General features: G+C 40.3%; 1 protein-coding gene across 1 annotated transcript; it reads left to right on the plus strand.

Moving 5' to 3' along the window:
* Positions 1–115: 115 nt before the first annotated feature.
* On the plus strand, positions 116–24,207 carry nfx1 (nuclear transcription factor, X-box binding 1). The gene is made up of 24 exons (XM_051940480.1): positions 116–168; positions 302–375; positions 2,484–3,371; positions 5,734–5,895; positions 6,179–6,256; positions 6,950–7,055; positions 7,535–7,606; positions 9,032–9,171; positions 9,260–9,359; positions 9,459–9,676; positions 11,519–11,616; positions 11,702–11,732; positions 11,832–11,914; positions 13,838–13,946; positions 14,159–14,278; positions 14,800–14,879; positions 14,967–15,197; positions 15,706–15,779; positions 15,863–15,964; positions 16,375–16,512; positions 16,641–16,707; positions 21,614–21,759; positions 21,855–21,959; positions 22,857–24,207. Exons 2-24 carry the CDS (start codon positions 357–359, stop codon positions 22,930–22,932), a joined length of 3,243 nt encoding a protein of 1,080 aa, XP_051796440.1. The 5' UTR covers positions 116–168; positions 302–356; the 3' UTR covers positions 22,933–24,207.
* The last annotated feature ends 418 nt before the right edge of the window (positions 24,208–24,625 follow it).

Raw genomic sequence — 24,625 nt, forward strand, 5'->3', positions numbered from 1 at the left:
TTATAACGTGTGTATGTGCATTTATATTTGAGTTGTTGATATTAAGGGGGGGCGGCATTTGCATGCCTGTGAGCTTTACTTTCCAAACGCGGACCGGAAGTTCCGGTTTCGTCATCGCTTTCGCTTGACATTTTCACTGTTAGCCTTCAGCTAGCTCGTGTTTTTAAGGTGAGTGAAGGCATTAGGAGATTTTTGACGCCTGGAAAAGAGTTCATATCCGTATTATCGACCAGAACGCAGGTGTGAAAGTGAACATTGTCGCTGACTGCCTGGATACGCTTGTCATCTCGCCCAAAAACAGCCTGTTGGCGTCAAACTTGTGCCGTGAGGGAAGCAGCAGCCGGACTTCAGACTGAATGGCTGAGGGCTCCTCAGGTAAACAAGACGACATGGTCATCAGTATCCCCCGCCACATGTGATGTCTATGAGTCTATATCCAAAATAGTGATCAAGGGCCATAACTCTGTTAAATATTATCGTACAGGTCTCATTTTCGAACTTGATCAAGGTGTCCATGGTGTGAAGCTACACACTAAATTTCGTGATCCTAGCTGTAATAGTTTCCGAGAAAAGCTGTCCCCTTCATCACGGACGGACGGAGGCCAAACCTATATCCCCCTTTTCCACTTCGTGGAGGCGGGGGATAATAACGCGTTGGATAAATAATTTCCCCCAACGGATAATGTCGCCAAAACAAGCTCTTAATACTATAATTAAATCAACACCAAACGAGTCTCTTTACCTACCTGATAATTCCCCAACGTCACATTTTGTAAAGCTATTTGTGTTAGCTAGCTAATATTGGCTAACATTAACTTTTAGTGGTTTATCATGAACACATTACACATTAGCTGCTAACATTAGCTTAGCATGCAGTTTCATGGGGATATTCGGAGCTGACGTGACTTCTGGGGACGTGAACTTTGTCATAGTGAAACAGCACACCTCATGTAGATGAAAATGACAGCTAGTTAACATGGAGCTACTTAGCTTTGTAGCTAGAATGACAGGTTTTTATATTTCAAATGTCTGTTTTGTTGTTGATCTACTTAAAGAGTTAAATAAATTGTTTCCTATTTTAGAATCACATTTTTATTAATTTAGTTGTGTAGACAATATTTTCTAGTCTTAATTTATTTGGTGTTAATGATTCTTCCAGATCAGGTCTCTATCAGCAAGCAAGTTTATTACACAACACCTTATAATACAGAGGGGTTATTCAAGGTGCTTTAACAGGCAAAGGTAAACATTTAAAACATGTAAAAAGTAAAATACAAAGGCCAGTAGAAAATAAAGATAGTCCAGACAAGTTGGATAAAGTGCATGAGTAGCTGAGTAAGAGTAATGTATAGAACAAAATGGGAAAAAAAAGGTTAGGTGTAGAGAAGTATAATGAAAGTATAGGCAGTTTAGATCACACTTTCTAAAATAAGACAGATTAATTAAAAGTTGTAGAAAAACAAATGTATGTAGTCTGATTTTTTTAAGTGGCTTTCAGGCATTCTTTGGAACACAGGTAATTTTGATGAGATATTGTTATATTAAATGTGACAAAAGTGCAGTTATTGAAAGGTAAATTGAGGGATCAACTGTGGCGCAACAATGGATCAAAATATTTCTGACATCACAGGCAATTTTTTTGATAAATTTAGTCACAACATACCATTTTAAATGGAATGTCATGGTGCTACAGGGACTAAATCGTATTCTGCAGAATCAAAACGTGTTTCAGACTTATGTGATTTTGTTTTCATAAGGTGTGTAGTTTAAGAGGCTGATTCCAATTTCTGATCCAAATTTTTAATAAATCATTCATAAAAGCAACAATCGCTAGGTTCAGTATGTTGCTCTCTTCTTGTATCACAAATAATTTTACGTTAAATAATGTTAAATTGTGTTAAAGAAATTTTTTTTTGCTTTCGTTTGTGGTTCTACTAGATGATAACAATTTTAAGGCATACTTTTGGGCTCTGATATCCTTTGAGGGAAGTTGTTGTTAAATTTAGAATGACAAAACAGTTATTCACAGGGGAAAACAAAATGAACATTCCTATTCAAAGTAGGGGTCGACTGATAAGGTTTGTCATGGCCAATACTGACACCAGTTATTAGGGATCATGGAGGTTTTTGCAGGTGAAATACAAAGTGTGGTGTTGAAACTACAAGCTGAAATGTAAAGCTTTGCTGAGGTGCCTTTGATTGTCTGTCTTTTTACATATGTTCTGGTGAAATAGAGCTTTTCAGTAATTATCTTTCAGTACTGATAACCTGTTAGTGATAGAAATGACACATAACCAGTCCAGTTATGTTGTGGGTAAGCTCTGGATTTGGAGAGATGGCTACACGTCTAACATCTAAAATAATGTCAAAGTTATAGTCATTAGTTTTTGTAGTACTGTATATTTACTGCAGCTACATTTGGTTGTTCTCACTGTAAACATATATTCGGACTTGTGACACCGTCAATCTCTTTCTGCTTCCAGACCCACCTGACCTCGATCCAGATGGGACGTCGCATCAAAAGCCACATCAGCACAAATCTAGAAGAGGGCGACCCAGACACAACAATGACAGAAACCTGAGCAGTGATGATTACGATCCGTCTCAACAATATGGACACTTTCATCAGGGCTTCAAACCCCAGTTTAACCACAATAATTCAAATTATGCAGAGCATTACCATCTTCCTTACCAGGGACAGGATGCAGCCAGAGGACGAGGCAGAGGTAGAGGAAGGAGAGAAGGGAATAGAGGATTAAATGGGAGTTTTGGGGGTCCAGACCCGTCGTGGCAACGACGATCCGGTGGTGGTAGGAAGTCTCTGAGTGGCTTTCAGTTAAGTTCTCATTCTACAGATGGACCCGATGCACCCAACTGGCGGAGAGAAGCTGTGCCACCAACCTGTGAAGACCAAGACGATCAGGCGAAGAAACCCAGAAAGTTTGGCCGAGAGCAGAATGAGAGAAGTTCTCATGTAAAGGAGAACAACGCGACAGTAGAGGGTCAGAGATCAAATGCTGCGAAGGGAGAAAACCTGCCTTTAGACTCCAGGGAAAGAACTCAACACAGCAGGGCGGAGTCTCAGCATGATGATCAACAGAGGAAACGCACCGACGTACAGCGACGACAAGGTCCGATCAAACCGCCCAAACCGGCGTCTCAAGAGGAGTCGGGCTCAGAGAGGGGAGCCAGCGGCCAGGATGACTCTGACCACGGCAGATCGTCTCAGGATTCAGCCTTTAAAGCTGGAAGGGGCTCTGGACGACACACACCACAGCAGGGCAGAGGAGGGCGAAGAACGAACCATCAAAACCACAAACCTGCTCAGAGGAGCTGGGACAAGATGCCCAAGAGCAAAGAGACGCAGACAGGTTAGACTTTAAATCTATTAAGTGTTATTTAGAGACTGAAGAAGTGATTCAATGAGCAGCTTTCAGGTTTCTGTTTGGGTTATTATACTAGCTCAAACTTTCAGACAATGTAGAACTTTGTAACCTATTGACTGGTGTTTTTATCTACCTCACTCGCTCATGATCCAAAATTAGATTTATTAGGAAGCTCTCCATCTAGTCCTTTAGTCTGTCTAACCAACTTTTTTTCATCACATACATATGAACATAAAACACTCCTCTAGCACTGTTTGTACTTGTTCTAGTGGTTCACCGAGTGAAACATAAAGCTTCACCTTGACGCACTGATGACTGCCTTTTATTATTATATACACACGTGGACAAAATTGTTGGTACCCCTCAGTTAAAGAAGGAAAAACCCACAATTCTCACTGAAATCACTTGAAACTCACAAAAGTAACAATAAATAAAAATTTATTGAAAATTAAATAATCAAAAACAGCCATTACTTTTGAATTGTTGATTAACGTAATTATTTAAAAAAACAAACTAATGAAACAGGCCTGGACAAAAATGATGGTACCTCTATAAAAGATTGAAAACTATTTGACCAGAGTGACATGATTAACTCAGGTGTGTCATTTCATTGACATCACAGGTGTTTCCAAACTCATAATCAGTCAGTCTGCCTATTTAAAGGGAGACAAGTAGTCACCCTGCTGTTTGGTGAAAAGGTGTGTACCACACTGAACATGGACAACAGAAAGCGAAGGAGAGAATTGTCCCAGGACATCCGAAAAAAAATGATAGACAAACATCTTAAAGGTAAAGGCTATAAGACCATCTCTAAACAGCTTGAAGTTCCTGTGACAACAGTGGCTCATATTATTCAGAAGTTCAAGACCCACGGGACAGTAGCCAACCTCCCTGGACGTGGCCGCAAGAGGAAAATTGATGACAAATTGAAGAGACGGATCGTTGGAATTGTATCCAAAGAGCCCAGAGCAACCTCCAAAGAAATTAAAGGTGAACTCCAAGGCCAAGGTACATCAGTGTCAGATCGCACCATTCGTCGTTGTTTGAGCCAAAGTGGACTTCATGGGAGACGACCAAGGAGGACACCACTGCTGAAAAAAACTCATAAAAAAGCCAGACTGGAATTTGCAAAAATGCATGTTGACAAGCCACAAAGCTTCTGGGAGAATGTCCTTTGGACAGATGAGACCAAACTGGAGCTTTTTGGTAAGGCACATCAACTCTATGTTCATAGACTCAAAAAGCAAGCATACGAAGAAAAGAACACTGTCCCTACGGTGAAACATGGAGGAGGCTCAGTAATGTTTTGGGGCTGCTTTGCTGCATCTGGCACAGGGTGTCTTGAAAGTGTGCAAGGTACGATGAAATCTGAAGACTATCAAGGCATTCTGGAGAGAAATGTGCTGCCTCGTGTCGGAAAGCTTGGTCTCAGTCGCAGGTCATGGGTCTTCCAACAGGACAACGATCCAAAACACACAGCCAAAAACACCCAAGAATGGCTGAGAGAAAAGCGTTGGACTATTCTAAAGTGGCCTTCTATGAGCCCAGATCTGAATCCCATTGAACATATGTGGAAGGAGCTGAAACATGCCATTTGGAGAAGACACCCATCAAACCTGAGACAACTGGAGCTGTTTGCTCATGAGGAGTGGGCCAAAATACCTGTTGACAGCTGCAGAACGCTCATTGACAAATACAGAAATCGTTTAATCGCAGTGATTGCCTCAAAAGGTTGTGCAACAAAATATTAAGTTATGGGTACCATCATTTTTGTCCAGCCCTATTTCATTAGTTTGTTTTTTTAAATAATTATGTTAATCAACAATTCAAAAGTGATGGCTGATTTTGATTATTTAATTTTCAATAAATTTTTATTTATTGTTACTTTTGTGAGTTTCAAGTGATTTCAGTGAGAATTGTGGGTTTTTCCTTCTTTAACTGAGGGGTACCAACAATTTTGTCCACGTGTGTACCGCCTGTAATTTAGTGTAATATTATTGCTACACCATTTTGGCTTTTCTTTTCATCTAAAAACTGTACGAAAACAGTGAGAAATGTCTGTGACAGTTTCAAGAAGTCCAAGGTGCTGTCTTTAAACGGCTTGCTTTGTCTGACTAACAGCATTAAACCCAATTGTGTTCAGTTTACGGTCACTAAAGGCAAAGAAAGGCAGCAGATCCTCATTAAGAGGCCGCAAACCTTGAATGTAAGAAGTCCTTGCAGATTAATTTTCTTACAGTCCACTTAAAAAATGAGATCTACATAATATAGATGTATGAAGAAGTGAATTATGGGTATTTGTGTGGATCACTGACTCTCCTGAACCTCTCGTGTTTGCCGCCCTCAGGTTGTCTGATTGAGCAGCTGTCGGAGGAGAAGTACGAGTGCATGGTGTGCTGTGATGTAATCCGGGTCATGGCGCCGGTGTGGAGCTGCCAGAGCTGCTTCCACGTCTTCCACCTGAACTGCATCAAGAAGTGGGCTCGATCTCCGGCCTCGCAGGCAGACGGTACGCCCTTTTAAACGCCCGTTTTTACGCTCGCTGTTTGCTCCCTGTGTGGCTTTCTGTAAGGCAGCAGCACAATAGAGCCTCACAGCATAACAAAGTGTAGACAACACCTGGTATGTGTGCTCTACAGAGATGGCTCCTTTAACAATGACTCATGCATTTTTACCTTTTGAAGCCACAGAGGCCTCATCAGTTTCCTAATATTGTTTTCAAACTGCATTATATAATAGTCAGTATTACAGTTTGGGTCCAAAAAATGTTAAATTTCTGCTGTTTTTTTCAGAGTCAGCTGAAGGATGGCGTTGTCCAGCCTGCCAGAATGTTGCAATGAAACACCCGACTTCCTACACCTGCTTCTGTGGTGAGTGTTGGTTTCATTCATGCAAATATATATTTATATATAGCCTATAGCTTCCATATATAATTCAGCTTAAAGCAGTCATCTGTTTGTTCCTGGCTTAGATAATAAATCTGATTATTGTCATTTTCAGTGACTCCTATCACTCCATCAAGGGAGTTTCCATAACATACTTTATGTCCAAGTATTGCATTAGAAAAAGTTAAATAAAATGGCAAACATCAGAAACCCCCAATCGCTGTTTCACTAAACGGTTTAAACACTCGCTGTGGTTCCTCATTCTTTTTGAAAAAGAGCTAATGCACATAATATATAGATAGAAACAACTTCTCCAAATAAGTTCTGATGTACTGAGCACTTAATTTACGTGACTGATCAGCTGTTTCTGTTTCTTTCACTGCCTGAAAAGTGGTCAAAACCAACTTCTTGTTTTGCTTCCAGCTTCTTCTCATCTATTTATTCTAGTTATTAGTAATGTAGATTTCACCGCCACCTTTTAACATCACTGTACCGCCTGTTTTATTCACAAAAGTTAATGGAAATGTGAATAATTTGCATTTTCTTTTTTAATTTGGTGCAACATTTCAATAGTTTGCTTTAAGTTTGAGTGAGAATGATATAGAAACGTGGATTAAGACTTGTCACGTCATTTACAGAAGTAGAAAAAACTCCTTTTATTCCGTATTTGATTGGCAGGTAAAGTGACGAACCCCGAGTGGCAGCGCAGTGAGATTCCCCACAGCTGTGGTGACATGTGTGGGAAGAAGAGGAGTGGAGTGGACTGTAATCACCCCTGTAACATGTGAGCCTTTAAAACACAAACAGGTGGTGGTCTCAGATGACAGTGTATTAAGGCAGCGTGTTGAGACTGGATTTAACTCTGAGAAAGACTCCAAAGTCAGCTAACAGTGGGTGAATGGTCTGTAAAAATATTGTTTGGAATGAGTGAGTAAGTGACTTTCAGAATGTGTAACTGTTTTAGAAAAAGTTAGTCACACTTTGTTGGCAGCTCAGTTATTTCACAGTGTAGGAGTTGCTGTTTTTATTTGATTTCATTGTTAGAGAAGACTGAGATATGCCTAAAAAATAATGTTAAGACCAACCTGTTGGTTCACTGTAGAAGGAAAAACTGGAGATATGATTTCAGATTTCCTGTATTATTAAATGTAAAATTTCAAGCATGCTGTATGTTTTTACTAAAACTTTAAACATCGTTCATCCCAAAACTGTGCTCTCCAGGAGGGGAGGTATTCTGTTTAACGATGTCGTCTTTCTTCTCAGTTTATGCCATCCAGGACCTTGTCCTCAGTGTCCTGCCTTTGTGACGAAATCATGCATCTGTGGTAAGACAAGGTACTAAACCTTTGATTGCTTCACATAATTTCATGTATTCGTGTAGTTGACTGCTTCAGTGCTCATTAATTGACACAAAAATTACTGTAAAAGAGGGAGAATTTGCATTAAGGCTCATTTTCAGCTGGTCAGCTTGAAAGGCAGCCTAAAGTCAGAATACTAATGACTAAACACACACCAAAGAGGAAGGCAGCAGAAAAGGTCCTTAGGCAGCTTGTGTTCTGATGCACTCGTCTTTGATTGTTAATAAGCCACAGCTTCAACTCTCCAGTGAAAGAGCAGCAAGTATTGATTTATCTAACATACGCTTGCAGTAAATTTGAATCTTTAGATGCCGTTACAGAGAATGACGCTGTCTTTTTATTGCCATGCAGTCCATGCTGAACCCCAATCAGTTCCTAAGAATTTTAATTTGCTCCTGTCACATTTTTCCGCACTGGGAGCTCATTTTTCACAGCAATATAATATAACACAACAGAAAAAGTCCTGTATCGCTATGGAAACAGCAGAACAGTGGCTAGAAGTAGAGGGAAGTCAAATGTGTTTTCTGTGCAGCGAACAGAAAGAAAAAAGAAAAAGAACAGAAAAGAAAAAACAAAAGTTGATTGTCTTGATTTTTTTTTTTTTAGTTCACAGAAATAAAAAGAAACACTGAAATCTACATGTACAACATTTCCTCAGTGTCCAAACGGGTTATCAGTACTAAATTAAAGGGTGGCCCCATAGATGGTCAATGTTTAATTACTTTCATGGTGATTTGTTTCGTACTTGTCTGTCTGCTGTGTATGAGCACAACCTGCAGTTCAACCCCGCTCAAGTTTAATCACTATCCAGGCACGGATGGTTTCATGGTTGCTGTGAGGAAATTTTTTGCTTTTTACAGAATCTGGCGAGTGTAGATGATTTATTTGTAGTGTATTTTGAAAGAAGGCAGGTAGATTAAAGTCATTTTGATGAAATATCCCAATTTTAAGCTTGGATTTGGTTTAAATTTTCACATAGAAAAGCACTTTATAGATGAATAGTTAGAGCTCAAGATCTGCCTGTTTTTAAGTTTCTAGTTATGAGAAATTCGGTAATTTTGTAAACAATTTTTTACAAGTAACATGCCTTTAAGCCAGGTGTAAGAGGCCAAAGTATACTCAAAGGTTTCCTTTGATTTTGAGCTTTTTTAATTGTAATTAGCTCAAGAACATTCTAGTTATGTTCTTTCATAAAGATTTGCTTGCTGAGCATACGTCTTTGTAAAAAAAAAGCCTCGATAACTTTCTAATTAAGAGTTTAACATGCTTAATCTGTATGTGTCAACAGGTATAAACTGTGTCAATCTGGCCTGTTACTCTGGCAACAAGTTTTGGGGTTGTGATGGATAAATATCTCCTTGTTATTTAGGGTTTTAATGTTCATTAACTGATCTTGTTTCAGTCAGCCGATGCGCTGCGGTCAGGCTTCAGCCCTCCAGTGTGACAAAGTGTGCGGTGCTATTCTCAACTGTGCTGAACACACCTGTGTGCAGGTGTGCCACAGTGGGACGTGTCAGCCCTGCCAGCTGCAGGTTCAGCAGGGTGAGTTTGACAGGACCTCTCTGTGTAAACACTGCGAGTTACAAATGAGCTAATAATGTAATGACTTTGTTTTCTGTATTTATCGCAGTTTGCTACTGTGGGGTCACGACTCGCTCAGTCCTCTGTGGCACTGATAAAGGAGGATTTGATGGTTCAGGACATTTCTGCTGTCAGAAAATATGTGGGAAGTCAGTCTGACTGCACTGCTCTAATGATATCCAGCTTTTCACCAACCAGGACAATGCCTGTTATAACTACAATCTGTCTTTCTGTTTTTTTCTGGTCAGGATGTTGAACTGTGAGGCTCACCGGTGTCAGCAGGTGTGTCACCGTGGACCGTGCCAGCCGTGTCCACGCTCGCCTAGCCTGGTGAAGACGTGTCCCTGTGGTCAGACACCGCTGAGCAAACTCCTGGAGCTGGGCTACTCTGAAAGGCAAAGCTGCTCTGATCCCATCCCCTCCTGTGGGAAGACCTGCAACAAACCCCTGGCCTGTGGCTCCAGCGGTAAGAAGGCACAAAGTTTGTAGTCTTATATTGTTCAGAAGACGGTAACTGTCTTTTGGACACATTCAGTCTCTGAAACTGAATCTTGAATGTCTGCTGATGTTCAGATTCTCATTACATACCAAAACAGGTTAGGAATGCAAACTGATTCTAACCTAAAGCATGTGACTTATCTAGGGATGTCCAATATTGTTTTTATTATTATCCCCCGCCATGCCATAGGCACGAAGGGGGATATTGGCGTCTTCACGTTCATCCGTCCGTCCGTACGTCCGCATTTCGTTTCTGGAGCATATCTCAGAAACTACTTGAGGGATTTCATTCATATTGCACCCAGGCCATCTCTGTATAGTATAGATGTGCCTTTTGGGGTGTATGACCTTGACCTGATTTTCAAGGTCATAGTGAGGCACTTCAAATATTTTTTTGTTTCCAGATCATATCTCAGAAACTACTTGCGGGATTTCATTCATATTGCACACACTAAGCCTGTTGTTAATGTAGATGTGCCTTTTGGGGTGTATGACCTTGACCTGATTTTCAAGGTCATTTTGAGGCACTTCAAAGAACTTTTTGTTTCCGGATCATATCTCAGAAACTACTTGACTAATTTCTTTCATATCGTGCACACTAAGCCTGTTGGTAAAGTAGATCTGCCTTTTGGGGTGTATGACCTTGACCTGATTATTTTTATTGTCATGACGATGTATCATTTTGTTGGTGTATCGTCCACTATAGATTATCTTGCACTTCGAGGCACTATATATACGGCGGGGGATGTTTTAAGCGGAGAGTGTTTTTTTTTTTTTTGTCGATATTCTCCAACTCTCAATTTCTAAATCTGATATCAATGGATGTCGATATATGTTGGCTGTTGAACAAATTTTAGGTAACATCACGTCTCTCTTGTCGTGGAATTAACACATCATGCCTTATTTTATTCTGATGCCCTGTTGGATTCATTCTCAAATGCAATAAGACTTTTCAAATGTAAACAATGTAAACTACTTCAGCTTAATTTATGGAAATAAAAGGCAGTATTTGCAAATCGCAAGTTTAAAATCTGATGGAGACACTTGGAAATAAATCCAAACCACAGACATATTGTTAGTCGGGCGCAGCAAAGTTTGTTGCTGCAACCACATTTGTTTACATGCTTCATGACACAGTTTGATGAAAAAAACGATAATATTGACCGATAGTACGCTTTCATGCCGATATCGTGTCGATAATATGAGTGGACTGATGTTATTGGACATCCCTAGACATATCTTAAAGCTTTTGTGCAATATATAATGTGAAAAATATTCCGTTAAAAGACTGGGATCTAACAGAACTGGGAGCAACAAGTTCTCTGATTAAAACTGTCTTTCTTGGTTATCTGTTTAAACGGTGACACATTAATGGAGTGATTTTGATGGCTTCTTTGCCCACAGAAATCCACAGAGCATTTAAAATCTTCAGAGTACTCAAAAAGAAACCAGCAAAATGTCAGGTTGTCAAGTTTAATTTGTCAAAATTTAAAGACTTCATGCTTTTCCATCATGTCTCATTAAGCCCTGAGACCGAAGAGTTTTTGGTGTGCAGATTTCTCACTACGGCATATTTTACAACACGTCATGATGGAATAAAATTGATCTCTGATGTTGTCTTTATTTGGACCCAGTGCTCATATTTGTGTATTTTTGTGTTGTTTTTCATCCATCGTCTTTGTTTTTTTTTAAAAGAAAGAATCTGCTGTTAATGCCTTCTCTGTGGTCTGTTGTGCGAGTGCAAACAGGATGTGCATTATCTTGAGCCCCCTCACGGTCTGACGGAGATATTGAACTTGTGCTATTTCAGACACCATCCATCTGTGTGAGAACTTGTGCCACGAGGGCAGCTGTGGACCCTGTTCTCTGACCTCCACTGTCAGGTGCAGATGTGGCTCCAAGACGAAGGTGGGCAGACAAACCAGCACAGCATTTATTTTGTCCTTGCAGTGCCTCAAACGCCAAAGATTTGACTCGTATCTTTATTTCTCAGGAGGTGCCATGTGCCAAAATCCAAAAAGAAGGTGAGATTTCAACACATTCGCGTGAAATGAGTCGATTATAACGACCCCACCTGCCTGACCTGTTGTCTTGAGTTTCACCTCCGACTCATTTTGCTCCAGATGAACTCGTCTTCACTTGTGAGAAGCGCTGCAGCAAGAAACGCTCCTGTGGCCGACACAAGTGTGGCGAGCTTTGCTGTGTGGTGAGTGTTCTGCAGAATCGAGCACAAAAACAAGCCTATCTCCTGTAGCGCTCAATAATGTGATGATGGAGGGGAAGCTCAGATCCCAGCAGCGTTTTTAGTGGTGACAGCTTTGTGACTTGCTGAGCCACTTAAGATGCGGTTGTGAAGCATTGTCACACAGCTGCGTCTGTGTTTTGTTCCTCCAGAAGGCACCCTATCTTGTCCAGCTTGACTAGAATAAAAGCTCTGAAAGTCCCTGTGTTTACTTGTGAGGTTTATAGAACTCGTACTTGATTTTCTCCTTCAGAGCAGTAGGGAACAGCGACTTTTTTTCTCAATTTCATCAGTCATAGGCTATTAACTTTTTAAATAACTGCATCAAGTGCACTACAGAGAGCGTCTTGTATTATGAAATGGCTCTCTTGAAGTTCTTTTCAGTGAAGCTCTGAGGGGCCTGATCGTGATTGTTTATAATCCTGAAGCACACATTACAAACACTAAAGCGCTATGTGTTATCACAAAACAGACTAACTTCTGTAACCCCACAGGGAAGCTGCTCGTATATAAAAATGTTGTACAATTTAGTAACATTACACGAAATACAACATAAGAAAAGATGAGCATGTGGTCTGGAATCACATGCAGCTGCCTATCGCAACCAATTTTAACATTTAATAACTTAAAATGACAGATAACAACTACACCGTTTGGACTAGTCATAGTTCCTCTGTGATGAGAATTTTTGTAGCAGATATCTGTCATGTCATGCTGATTAGTTACAGTTATGAATATCTGTGATTCAGTTATGACTTGTCAGATCATTAGTTACGGATATCTCAGTCGTCATTATGACTCTTATCATGTCAAGCTTCCCATTGGATACTGGTCCAAGAAAGTAATTGGACAGAGTTAGCAGAAATAATGGCAGCTGCTGTGATATTATTAGAAAATGCTGTGAAATAGAAAGAGCTCATCAGCAAGGAGTTAGTGGAGAGCAAGAGCTTGGTTTATTAGACATTAGACACGAGAATTTTGTCCTCGAGCTGCTCTGACATGACGCTGAAACTGCCTGTCATGTGCAGTTACAGTTGCATAGTTTGTTTGAAAAGCAAGTCACCTCCAGCTTCTCATAGAACTACAAATATCTGCAACGTCATGTCCTCTGGTCAAAACTCTAATTCAAGATATCTTTGATTGCACTTTGATTGTACAGAGTTCCACTTTAAGATGTATAGAACATCATTTTGACTAGTTCAAACTTAATCATTGAAAACGTTGATATCTTGAAGTGAAGGAAATGAAAGATACCTTAAGTTAGAATTCAGACAGGTCAGAAATAAACTGTAGAGATCAAATCTGGTCTTAATACTAGATGTAATTCCTCTGTAGATATCCACAATTCTCATTAAGCTGTCTAGTAGACATGTGTAATGAGTGACACATGGATGGTTAAAGTGTCCCGGTAGACCAATGACGTAGACTTTGTAAAATGCTCTCTTTTTAAATCGGAAGAATTGAATTGTGGATCTGCAAGACGTCTTTCTCCCCAGGGCTGTTGGCTCGTCCGTTTTCCTGTCCAGCAATCACACATCATCCATGCTGATAGAAGAGAGATACAGCTTATACCTCCTCTTCATCACTTTTCTCTTTTTAAGCCTGTTTTCTGAAACAGGATATAGTCAAGAAACCCACTTTATAATTTAAATATTAAAGTTTTTTGTTAGTATTGTTCATGACTGATTGCTATCATCTCCAGACAACAGCCAGACTGTAGCTCTGCCTCCAGTTTAGTCTTTTTAATCGACTTTGTACCGTCTGGAAGTGACACAAAATAGTGTCAAAAGTTTATATTTGGTGCAAATTGTTTATTTATGAGGGAGGCACTCAACCATATGGGGTGATGCTGTTGTTTAATTTATTTTTTTGTCCTTGTCCATCCAGAATGTGGAGCACAAGTGCCACTTGATTTGTGGCTACAAGCTCAACTGTGGCCTCCACCGCTGCCAGGAGCCTTGTCACCGTGGAAACTGTGAACCCTGCTGGCAGTCCAGTGAGTCCTGCAGTCATTTTCTCTCATCCAACTGTGTTGAATTTACGTCCCAAGTCTCAGAAGTACCGCATAGTTAAATGACTCTGTCCTTGAAAAAGATCTAGTTAGTGGATTTTATGTCACTTCTTCTAGTGTGTGTGTTTTTTTTTTTCTCTTTGTGGTATTGTGCTTGGCGCTCACGTCCAATGTGTCACGATTTGTTCTCTTTGTAGGTTTTGACGAGCTGACGTGTCACTGTGGGCTCTCTGTGTTGTACCCACCCATCGCCTGTGGAACGAAGCCACCGGAGTGCAAGAACCTGTGTACAAGACGACATGAGTGTGAACACCCAGGTAGGATAATGACAATAAATACTGCAGCTAAACACTACATACTGCTTGATTTTTACTACCAGCTATATGTGCAGCACATTTAATGCCAGAGCCGTACACCAGAACAGTAAACTATGAATCGCTTTCTATGTTAGCTTCTACTTTGTGTGTATCATCTAGTTTATAATACATGTATCCAGTTGTGTGTTATATATTCCTTGTTCCCCACCCTCCTCTTCACCCATCCTTCCCCCTCTCCACCCTTCTACCTCTCTACCTCTTCTGTCCCTCAACCTGCCGGCCAGCAGGCAGATGGGTCCCCCCACATAAAGAGCTGGGTTCTGCTCAAGGTTTTTTCCCCGTTAAAAGGGTGTTTTCCTTTCCACTGTCGCCTTAGGGCTCTGGGTGTTCAGGCATACGGGTTCTGTAAGGCGTCTTGAGACAGTTTCACCTCTAATTGACGCTATATAAATAAAACTGAATTGAATTGGATTTAAACACAGTCATTGTGAATGTTTTCCCAACATTTGCCTCTGATTTAGTGTTTCACAACTGCCACAGTGAGGAGAAGTGTCCACCGTGCACCTACCTCACTCAGAAATGGTGCATGGGAAAGCATGAGGTAACGTCGTCCGATCCTGTAAATTTTCATCATTTGTTTATGTTTTATTCTTGCAATGAACGTGACGCTCTTGTCTTTGACTCGCAGCAACGCAGCAACATCCCGTGTCATCTGCAAGACATTTCTTGTGGCCTGACGTGTAATAAAATGCTGCCCTGTGAAACGCACCGCTGCAGACGGATCTGCCACCGGGGCGAGTGCCTGGCAGAAGGCAGCTGCCAGCAGCCCTGCATCCTGCCTCGTCCAGACTGCGGCCACCCGTGCTCCGCTCCCTGTCATAAAGGCAGCAGCTGCCCACGCACCACCTGCACTGCCAAGGTACAGCACTGAGAACAGCTGCACTTCCACTGGCTGAAAAATGGGTTACAAAGTTTGTGCAGATGGTCTTTGTTACTCTCAGGATTGGATTCACGGGGAGCTGAGGCATATTTTCCCACCATCAAAAGTTTCTCCTCGCCGCAATAACTTATTTCCATGATGAGAAAATGTTTTTACTGAATAAAACCGATTCCATGAGTGTGGCACATCTCTGTTCAGCCGTCCAGCTGTGTGTTCCCTGTGTTCACTTTGGCTGCATGAAGGCGGCTGATGACATCTTCTGTAACGCAGTGCAACTGTCATAAATGGTTAACTTGGATGAAATAATAATATGTCTGTGGCAGCCCTCCAAACTCAAGAGCTCCACAAACAATGAGACCTTTCACAGCTGCAGGAATTCCTCTCGCAAGCTTTCGAAAAGCAACATTTTTGTCTGCTCACAAAGGCATTTTTTTCAGCAGCGTATGTCTCCTCAGTAGTGGAATCTAATCCTTTGTGTCGCTCACAGGTCGCACTACAGTGTGACTGCGGTCGAAGGAAGGAAACTGTAGTCTGTGCAGAAGCAGCCAATTCATATCAGAGGTCAGTTCCTGTTTTGATTTTGATTTTTTTTTAAATTTTGATTGAGTTGCAGTTGGGAAAAAAAAAAACTTGTGTTTTTGCAGGTATGCAGCCATCGCCATGGCCAGTAAACTGTCTGACATGCAGCTCGGTGACTCCATGGACATGGGGCTGCTGCTCACTAAGAAGGAACTGAAACAGACGAGGTAGAGTAATGGAGGAAATGAACGATCAAGAGTTTGAGCCAAAGCTGTCGAAGTCAGGAAGTAAAATGTTTGCTGAAAGTGATTTTTATGCTCAATTAGTTCAAGATGATCCATGTTATGAGGTCTGGGATCATGCAGCTTTAGCCCCTAATCAGTGATGAAATGTTTTTTAAATATTGTCCTTCGTAAGGTTAAATTTCATGGCCACTTGTGACTTATTTCTTTTGTTTGTGCTTTGATATTTAAATACTTGAAACACAGGATTACCTTCAGTGGTTTACAGCAGCTTCAAATGCAACTCAGAAATGAGCCGTATCCTATTTTTAAGTCACATCTCAGTAGAAATTGAAATAAATGAGGTGTGAATCGCATTCCTCTTCAAAATGTGATGTTTTTTTAATGTTTCTCAGCCTTCAGTGTGATCAAGAATGTGCCACTTTGGAAAGAAACAGGCGTTTGGCCGAGGCTTTACAGATAGACTCATCATCCGACCCCTTCAACGTTCGCTCAACCTCCGTCTACAGCGACAGCCTCAAAGAGGACGCCCGGTCTGATTTTGATTCTTCTCTTTGTTTTTTATGGTCATGTAAAACTGCCATTACTTTGTGTAGTTTTCCCTCAAATTTAGTTGTGATTAATGCACTAAAAATGCAACGTTTTACCGTTTGTCTTTCAGAAAAGACCTGAAATTTGTCACAGAGGTGGAAGAGGAGATCAAGAATCTTGTTGAGCTTGCCAATAAGGTATGACGATCACTTGCATGCATTTTTCTAGCTTGATGGTCCCAACAGTTGATCTGAGATGTTAATTTGAGAGCTGTCTCTAATGAGAGGCTCCCCCTAGTGGTTGTAACGGGAACACACTGCTCTTGAGCAACAAAAACTATCAACACCTGATGTTTGTTGCTGAGCATTTCAGTACTAGAACATCTTACAAGTTCAGCATTTTATTAGCCGCTTGTCTCTCTGCTGCATCTATTATGCACTCAACGTAATGCAGCATCTCATCAATATTTGATTGATGTCGATTCGTTCTGCTCCCTAAGGATGCTCATTGCATTTTCAAGACTGTCTGCACTAAGCCTGAGTCATAGCAACAAGGCTGTTTCATCTGAAAGGAAAACCTTCTAAAACAACAAACCTGCAATAAACTATTCATGAGCCCTAATTCTGACAAAATATGCATGAAGCTGCTGAACCCTGTACTGCTTATCTCATCAGCAGTTCAATTATGTGCTGCATCATTTGCTTTAATGGGCTGCTTCCTTCCTTATTAGTGGAGTTTTACAAATACAGTAGTTGTTTTTCCCAATATATTGACAGTTTTATCTCATTTTTTGCTCTTTCTTGTTAGGGTGTGTTTGGCAGCAACACAGTTTCAATATATTTTAAAATATATTGACGATAAACTTTACATTGATTCTGCTGTTTTTGTGGGCAGCATCAAATATCAGACAAGTATCAAATCCATTTACAGGTAAAAGCCAGAAAATTAGAATATTTTCATAAACTTGATTTATTTCCGTAATTGCGAACAAAAGGTATAACTTTTACATTATATGTAATCATTGCACGCAGACTGATGCACTTCAAATGTTTATTTATTTAATTTTGATGATCATAGGTGGCAACAAATGAAAATCCGACATTCCGTGGGTCAGAAAATTAGAATATTGTGAAATGGGTCAAGTTTGAAGACACCTGGTGCCACCCACTAACCAGCTGATTAACTCAAAACACCTGCAAAGGGCTTTAAATGGTCTCTCAGTCCAGTTCTGAAGCTTACACAAACATGTGGAAGACTTCAGATTTGACAGCTGTCCAAAAGGCAACCATTGACACATTGCACAAGGAGGGCAAGACTCAAAAGGTTATTGCTGAAAAGGTTGGCTGTTCTCAAAGCTCTGTGTCCAAACACATTAATGGAGAGGCAAAGGGTAGGAAAAACTGTGGTAGGAAAAAGTGTACAAGCGACAGGGATCACCGCGCCCTGGTGAAGATTGTGAAAAAAAACCCATTCAAAAATGTGGGGGAGATTCACAAGGACTGGACTGCTGCAGGAGTCAGTGCTTCAAAATCCACCACCAAGAGACGCATGAAAGACATGGGTTTCAACTGCCGCATACCTCGTGTCAAGCCTCTTTTGAACAAGAAACAGCGCGCAAAGCGTCTCACCTGGGCTAAGGAAAAAAAGAGCTGGACTACAGCTGAGTGGTCCAAAGTTATGTTTTCTGATGAAAGCAAATTTTGCATTGCCTTTGGAAATCGAGGTCCCAGAGTCTGGAGGAGGACAGGAGAGGCACAGGATCCACGTTGCCTGAAGTCTAGTGTGAAGTTTCCACCATCAGTGATGGTTTGGGGTGCCATGTCATCTGCTGGTGTCGGTCCACTCTGTTTCCTGAGATCCAAGGTCAACGCAGCCGTCTACCAGCAAGTTTTAGAGCACTTCATGCTTCCTGCTGCTGACCTGCTTTATGGAGGTGGGGATTTTATGTTCCAACAGGACTTGGCGCCTGCACACAGTGCCAAATCTACCAGTGCCTGGTTTAAGGACCATGATATTTCTGTACTCAATTGGCCAGCCAACTCGCCCGACCTTAGCCCCATCGAAAATCTGTGGGGTATTGTTAAGAGGAAGATGCAGAATGCCAGACCCAAAAATGCAGAAGAGCTGAAGGCCACTATCAAAGCAACCTGGGCTCTCATAACACCTGAGCAGTGCCAGAAACTGATCGACTCCATGCCACGCCGCATTAATGCAGTCATTGAGGCAAAAGGAGCTCCAACCAAGTATTGAGTACTGTACATGCTCATATTTTTCACGTTCATACTTTTCAGTTGGCCAACATTTCTACAAATCCTGTTTTTGTATTGGCCTCAGGTAATATTCTAATTTTCTGACCCACGGAATGTCGGATTTTCATTTGTTGCCACCTATGATCATCAAAATTAAATAAATAAACATTTGAAGTGCATCAGTCTGCGTGCAATGATTACATATAATGTAAAAGTTATACCTTTTGTTCGCAATTACGGAAATAAATCAAGTTTATGAAAATATTCTAATTTTCTGGCTTTTACCTGTACATAGCTGAATGTCTGTCTCGCTATAAACACATAAATAGGGTGATTGGAATCATAAAAATATATGATATAGCAGTCTGTTAAAGTAACGGCATTGTCTGTCTGTTAGTGTTTCTCATCACTTTGTGTAGACATGAACACTAAAGTGACCAAGAGAGCACGACATTTGCACTTCCTGCAGCATCGGAATAAGCAGAGAAGATGTTTTAAAATTATTAGACACCATTGAACAGAATAAAGAAATGGCAAGTAACATTTTTGGGACGCATCATAAGGAAAGAGACCCTGGAATATATCGTTAACTGGAAAAACTAATGTTAAGAGAGGGTGAGGGAGACAGAATGAAAATGATAGATGGACTGACATCATGGCTTTAAATGAAACTTTCAAGGGAAACTTGTAAAGAATTTTCTTTGTGAAGGTTTTGCAAATTTTCAGAAATTTGGGGAATTTTTTTGCTGAATTTCTGGATTATTTTCAGACACGGAAACAGTATTTTTTTGGTGCCTGTAAAAGAAGACAGCAGGAAATTTAATGTATGATGGTTCCGGCTATCGGTTGTCTGCCTTTCTTGAACAGCAATAATCTGCCTCGACCCTGGAAAACCCATATTGATTCATCCATAGTCAACAGGTCCAACCTCATAAGAGTACAGTTCTGACTTTGACGGAAAAGTGACTGATGTGTTCATTCAGACTTTAACTGTCAGATTAATAGAGAAGAGTCTGACGGGGACTTCAGCTGTGCCTTTAACTTTTAGCCGCTACACCCACAGCTTACATCATCTTCATATTATTTTCTGACCCAGTTGTTGTATATTCAGCTATTTTTGAGCTCCGTCAATCCTCCAGTGGACTTCCTCCAGCGGCTGCTTGTAGATTTCTGACAGGACGAGGCAGCCTCTTTAGTAGCTGTTTCTAAGCCAGAATAAATTAGTAGGTACCTCGCGGGGCAGTCAGAAACATAGGCTCCATTTATTCCGTTTTTTTTCCCCAGCTTTGTTCGATGCTTTGAGGCTCTCAGGAGTGAGGCTGTCAAGGTCGTTGTTGCTTTGGTTTTTTCTGCAAATGTAAAGGATTGTTTATCGCTAGCTGAATCTCTTTATGGAGCACTGGATCATAAATCAAAGCCGTGCTGCTCTGAAGTCTGCTTATTGAAATGTTTTAACGTGTTTCCTCAAGTCTTGAAATTGCTGCATACTGTGCTGCCTTTTTATTATTATTTTTTTAACCTTGGTCTTTTGTGTGGGCTCTGACTTTCCCAAAAACAAGGTTATTAAATCTGCGTCTCTACTGAAATGTTGCTGTAATACTCTCTAACTACCTTCTGACAGAGAAAGTGGAGCAATTTGATGCCAGTTGTTGTTTCCTCTGTGTTGTGTTCTGCTATAAAAAGTCAGATTAGATGTGCAAAGTGACCCAGAGTGCAGAAAGAAGGCCTTGCATACAACATGCTCACAAGTATATTCTTCAAACTCCTGTATAAAATCCTTATTGTGCTGCTGCAACAGCTTCCACAGTGGTTTGTAGGCCTGAAAGGCATGATTTGGACCCTGGCTGCAGGGATTTGCTCTGTTCAGCCACAGAAACATTAGTGATGCCGGCACAGATGTCGGGCAGTAAGGCCTGGCTCACAATCGATGTTCCGCTTTATTCCAACGGTTTTGGATCAGCGGAAGGTCAGCGTTCTGTGAAAGCCACAAAACAGAAAACACAAGCTTTTCGGACCCGGTATTGTCATGTTGGTCCATTAGGTTCCTTTCTGAAACTGCACGATAGATGATCTAGTTAAATATTGCTGATGCTCATGGGGTCACCTGCAAAATAAATAAAAAGCCAATGTAAGTAGACAGGGGTGTCGTAATGATAAAGAATATGCACCATATCATGATTTTTTTTTTTCAAGGTCGTTATAGCAGTATTTTTTTATTTGAATCCACTTATGTTCAGTACTGTCTTTACATATTTATCAGTAAAACTTCTCATATTTTCTTTAAGAACATTCACACAAAAAAATCAACCAAAATCCAGTGAAATTTGCTGGATTTTGGTAGATTTATTTATTTTTTGGTGAATGTTCTTCAGAAACATTTTGAACATTTCTTTTTTTTCCACCAAAAAACGTGGACATCAGAAGTTTCACTGTGAAACCATTTTTTTCCCCACATTTTCAAACTTTAAAACGGGTCAATCTGACCCGCAGGACGACACGAGAGTTAAGATGAAGCACGAGTAACAACTAGAAGAAGTCTGTAAAAGGACATATGTGTTTGTGTTGCACTGCTTTGGAGGTTCCTGACTGTGCCCCTGAATTAGAAAATATATGAAAGCTACAGTACAGTGGTGAAAAATAACAAAATATGCCACTGCAGAGGCCCATTTTGAACTTCACATCTGCTGCTTTGGAGTGTCAGCAACAACACTGACATCCTACCAGACTTGTATATGTTTCTACAAATTAATAATTGTCCAACACTGTAACGTCCTTGGAGGAAAGAAAGAAAGCCGCCTATTGAAGAATGAAATGTATTAATACTCTAATGGACGTCCATTACTGATGTCTACAGGGAAAACAGCCAAAGAGGAGCCACTGTTTCCCGCCCATGAACCGAGAACACCGGAAGATCATCCACGAGCTGGCCGAGGTCTACGCCGTGGAGAGCGTGAGCTACGACAGCGAGCCCAAACGCAACGTGGTCATCACCGCCCACAAGTAGGACCGTTTCCACATCTATTCACACGTTTATCACACATGTACATGCTGATTGTGGCTTTGAGGATGTGTCTGTGTGTCTGGATTGTTCGCAGGGGGAAGTCGGCCTGCCCGAACTCAACCCTGACATCTTTGATAGAGCGAGAGACGACGGCAAGAGCGCCTCCTCCCATCGCTCACATCAAGCAGCACAGCAGCAAGTAAGTCTGTGGTTAACCCTCGTTTGAAAATGTGGGAAATAGAATCTATTTTCACAGTGAAACTTCAACATTTTTGGGAAATCTTTGAACATTTTTTGGTGGGGGGGGAAAAAAAAGAAATGTTAAGAATATTTCTTCACCCTCCTGTTGTCTTCATTTACGGGCACCGAAAAATATTGTTTCCTTGTCTGAAAAAAATAAAAAAAATCTGCAAAAAATTTCCCCAAATTTCTGAAAATTTGCAAAACCTTCAGGAAGAAAATTCCAATAATTCCTGAAAAGTTTCCTTTAAGTTTTATTTAAAAAGAATAATAATTTGGTAAGACAATTCTTGTAAATATTTTCAAAAAATGAGTAGAAATCTTCCAAAAAAAATCCTAAAAATAAAAAGATAAAAGGAAATGTTAAAAATGTTTCTTTAAGAACATTCACAAAAAAATCTACCAAAATCCAGCTAATTTCGCTGGATTTTGGTTCAACTTTTTTGTGTGTGTGTGAATGTTCTTAAAGAAAATATTAGAAGTTTTACTGACATAGCTGCAATTACTTTAGATATTTTTAGGATTTTTTTGGATGATTTTTTTTACTCATTTTTTGAAAACATTTACAGGAATTTTCTCGCCAAGTTTGGGGGATTTATTTTAAATACAACTTTTAAGGGAAACTTTTCAGGAATTATTGGAATTTTTTCCTGAAGGATTTGCAAATGTTCAGAACTTTGGGGGATTTTTTTTTTTTTGCTGAATTTTTGGATATTTTTCAGACACAGACACAATACTTTTTGGTGCCTGTAAATGAGGACAACAGGAGAGTTAAAGAGTCTTGATTCCTACAAGAGCCAAAAAGAGCCTTCCTCTTCTTGCATTTAATTCATCTCCTTCTCAATTCTCCTCCTAGAGCTGCCGGTGGAAGTGCCTGGTCCAAGATGGTTAAAGAAGAGCCCGTAATAGATTATTTTGATGTCCAGGACTAAATGAGGAAAACTTCAGGATCTGCTCGAAAACCAAAAAAAAAAAAAAAAAAGAGTCCGAAACCGTTTTTCCATTTCATCGAAGATCAATATTAATCCCTCTGGCTTCACGAGCAAATACAATTATGTTTCGAGATATTTCAAAGATGTCATCGCCTCCTGAGAACGCCCACTCTTAGATTTATGTGAGAGGAGGACGTGAACGAGTGCTGAGTCGAGTGTTTCCCTTGGATTTATGTATTAAAGTCGATGGAGACTTGCACAGATTCTGAAGCAGGATCACTTTAAAAAGCCTCTGCCGTGTTTTCTTTACCTCCTTTGGATGCAGTTTAATGAAAAGCGCATTCTTCCCTGTTTAAAGGGTACAAATGTTGATGCGAATTTAATATCGTAGCTTCAGAATGCTCATAAAAATGGCTCAGGAGCTCTCTCTGGTTTCTCAGACAGCATGCCAAGCAGCTCCTCAGCCATGGGATATGTTTTGCTCCGTGTGCTGGTGTTGAGCCAACGGTTCAGTTCAGTAGTAAACCTGTGCTGATGGTTGGAGTGGGCGGGCTGGAGTGGGCTGCACTGCGCAAAGAAAGCTTCCATTCAAGCGCCCAGATGTGCCGCTTTCTGGAAACCGTTCCTCGGCAGACGGTGAAGGTATCCTGAGGTCGTCGTTGCTCGAGGACACTACGGCAGCATGCTGGTGAGGAAGGAGAGCTTAGATCCTGCTGTCCGGCTAATGGAGCGTTTTAATATTCAGTCCTGCAGCCTGAGAGCTGAAGATGCTGACTCAGGTTTGAGTCATTAATGTTCTGAGTGGACACACAAGATCTGCAGTTCTTCCACCTTAAATTGCTTTTTTTTTTCAACCAATATCGACTAGATTTCAAGAGGCTAACCAGTACTTTTTTGCTTTTATGCCATTTATATGAATACTGAAATTATTTGTGACTAAGATATGTTTTTTTGCTAAGAAAAAAACGGTAAAATTATCTATATTTCATGCTTTGTAATAATTCTGATTCAACAATGTATCAATTAATCATCAACTGTTCAATTTAGCATCGACTTTTATCAGAATTAAGTTAATTTTTCAAGAAAAAACATCTAAATTCTCTGATTCCAGCCTCTTAAGCTTGACTATTTTCTGGTTTCTTTGCTCCTAAATGAAAATACCCTGATGATTTGGCAATTGTGGAAACACTGATCTGCAATTTTTACTATTTTTTTGACCAAACAAAGTCATTTATTGTTTGACAATAAAAATGTTTTATAGCGGCAGCCCCAGTATATTACATTTCTGCAGCTTTCTTTCATAGATTTGTGGTTTTGTTGTAACAAGTGATCAAATATCAAATTTTGTATCATCCTTTTAGCGTTTTGATACCATTTTATAGAGGAAATAATGTTTAATAATTATCAGTAATTAAAATATTAATGAGAAATAAATATTCCATTGAAAATTTGCTAATAATTCAGAAACTGATAATTATCAAACAAGTGTGCAGGTAAAACAAAGAAATGCAATTTTCAGTATACATAAAGAGCACAGACATAGGTGTAGGTCTCCTGAAATATCTGGAAAATGTGCATTTATTCCCTTCCAAATTAAAACATGAAAGAATGAAGGACTTAACTGCTATTTTGCTGTTTTATTTACATCAATAAAGACATTTCCACCAAAAAATGACACAGGAAAGGACACAAA

Source organism: Acanthochromis polyacanthus, chromosome 20 (genome assembly GCF_021347895.1).
Source record: "Acanthochromis polyacanthus isolate Apoly-LR-REF ecotype Palm Island chromosome 20, KAUST_Apoly_ChrSc, whole genome shotgun sequence".
Lineage (NCBI taxonomy): Eukaryota > Metazoa > Chordata > Actinopteri > Pomacentridae > Acanthochromis > Acanthochromis polyacanthus.

Excerpts from the sequence above, each read along its gene's own strand:
- nfx1 (XM_051940480.1), top strand. Across the intron at positions 9,172-9,259 it reads CCAGCTGCAGGTTCAGCAGG|TTTGCTACTGTGGGGTCACG; the intron begins GTGAGTTTGACA and ends TATTTATCGCAG. Across the intron at positions 15,780-15,862 it reads GCAGCCAATTCATATCAGAG|GTATGCAGCCATCGCCATGG; the intron begins GTCAGTTCCTGT and ends GTGTTTTTGCAG.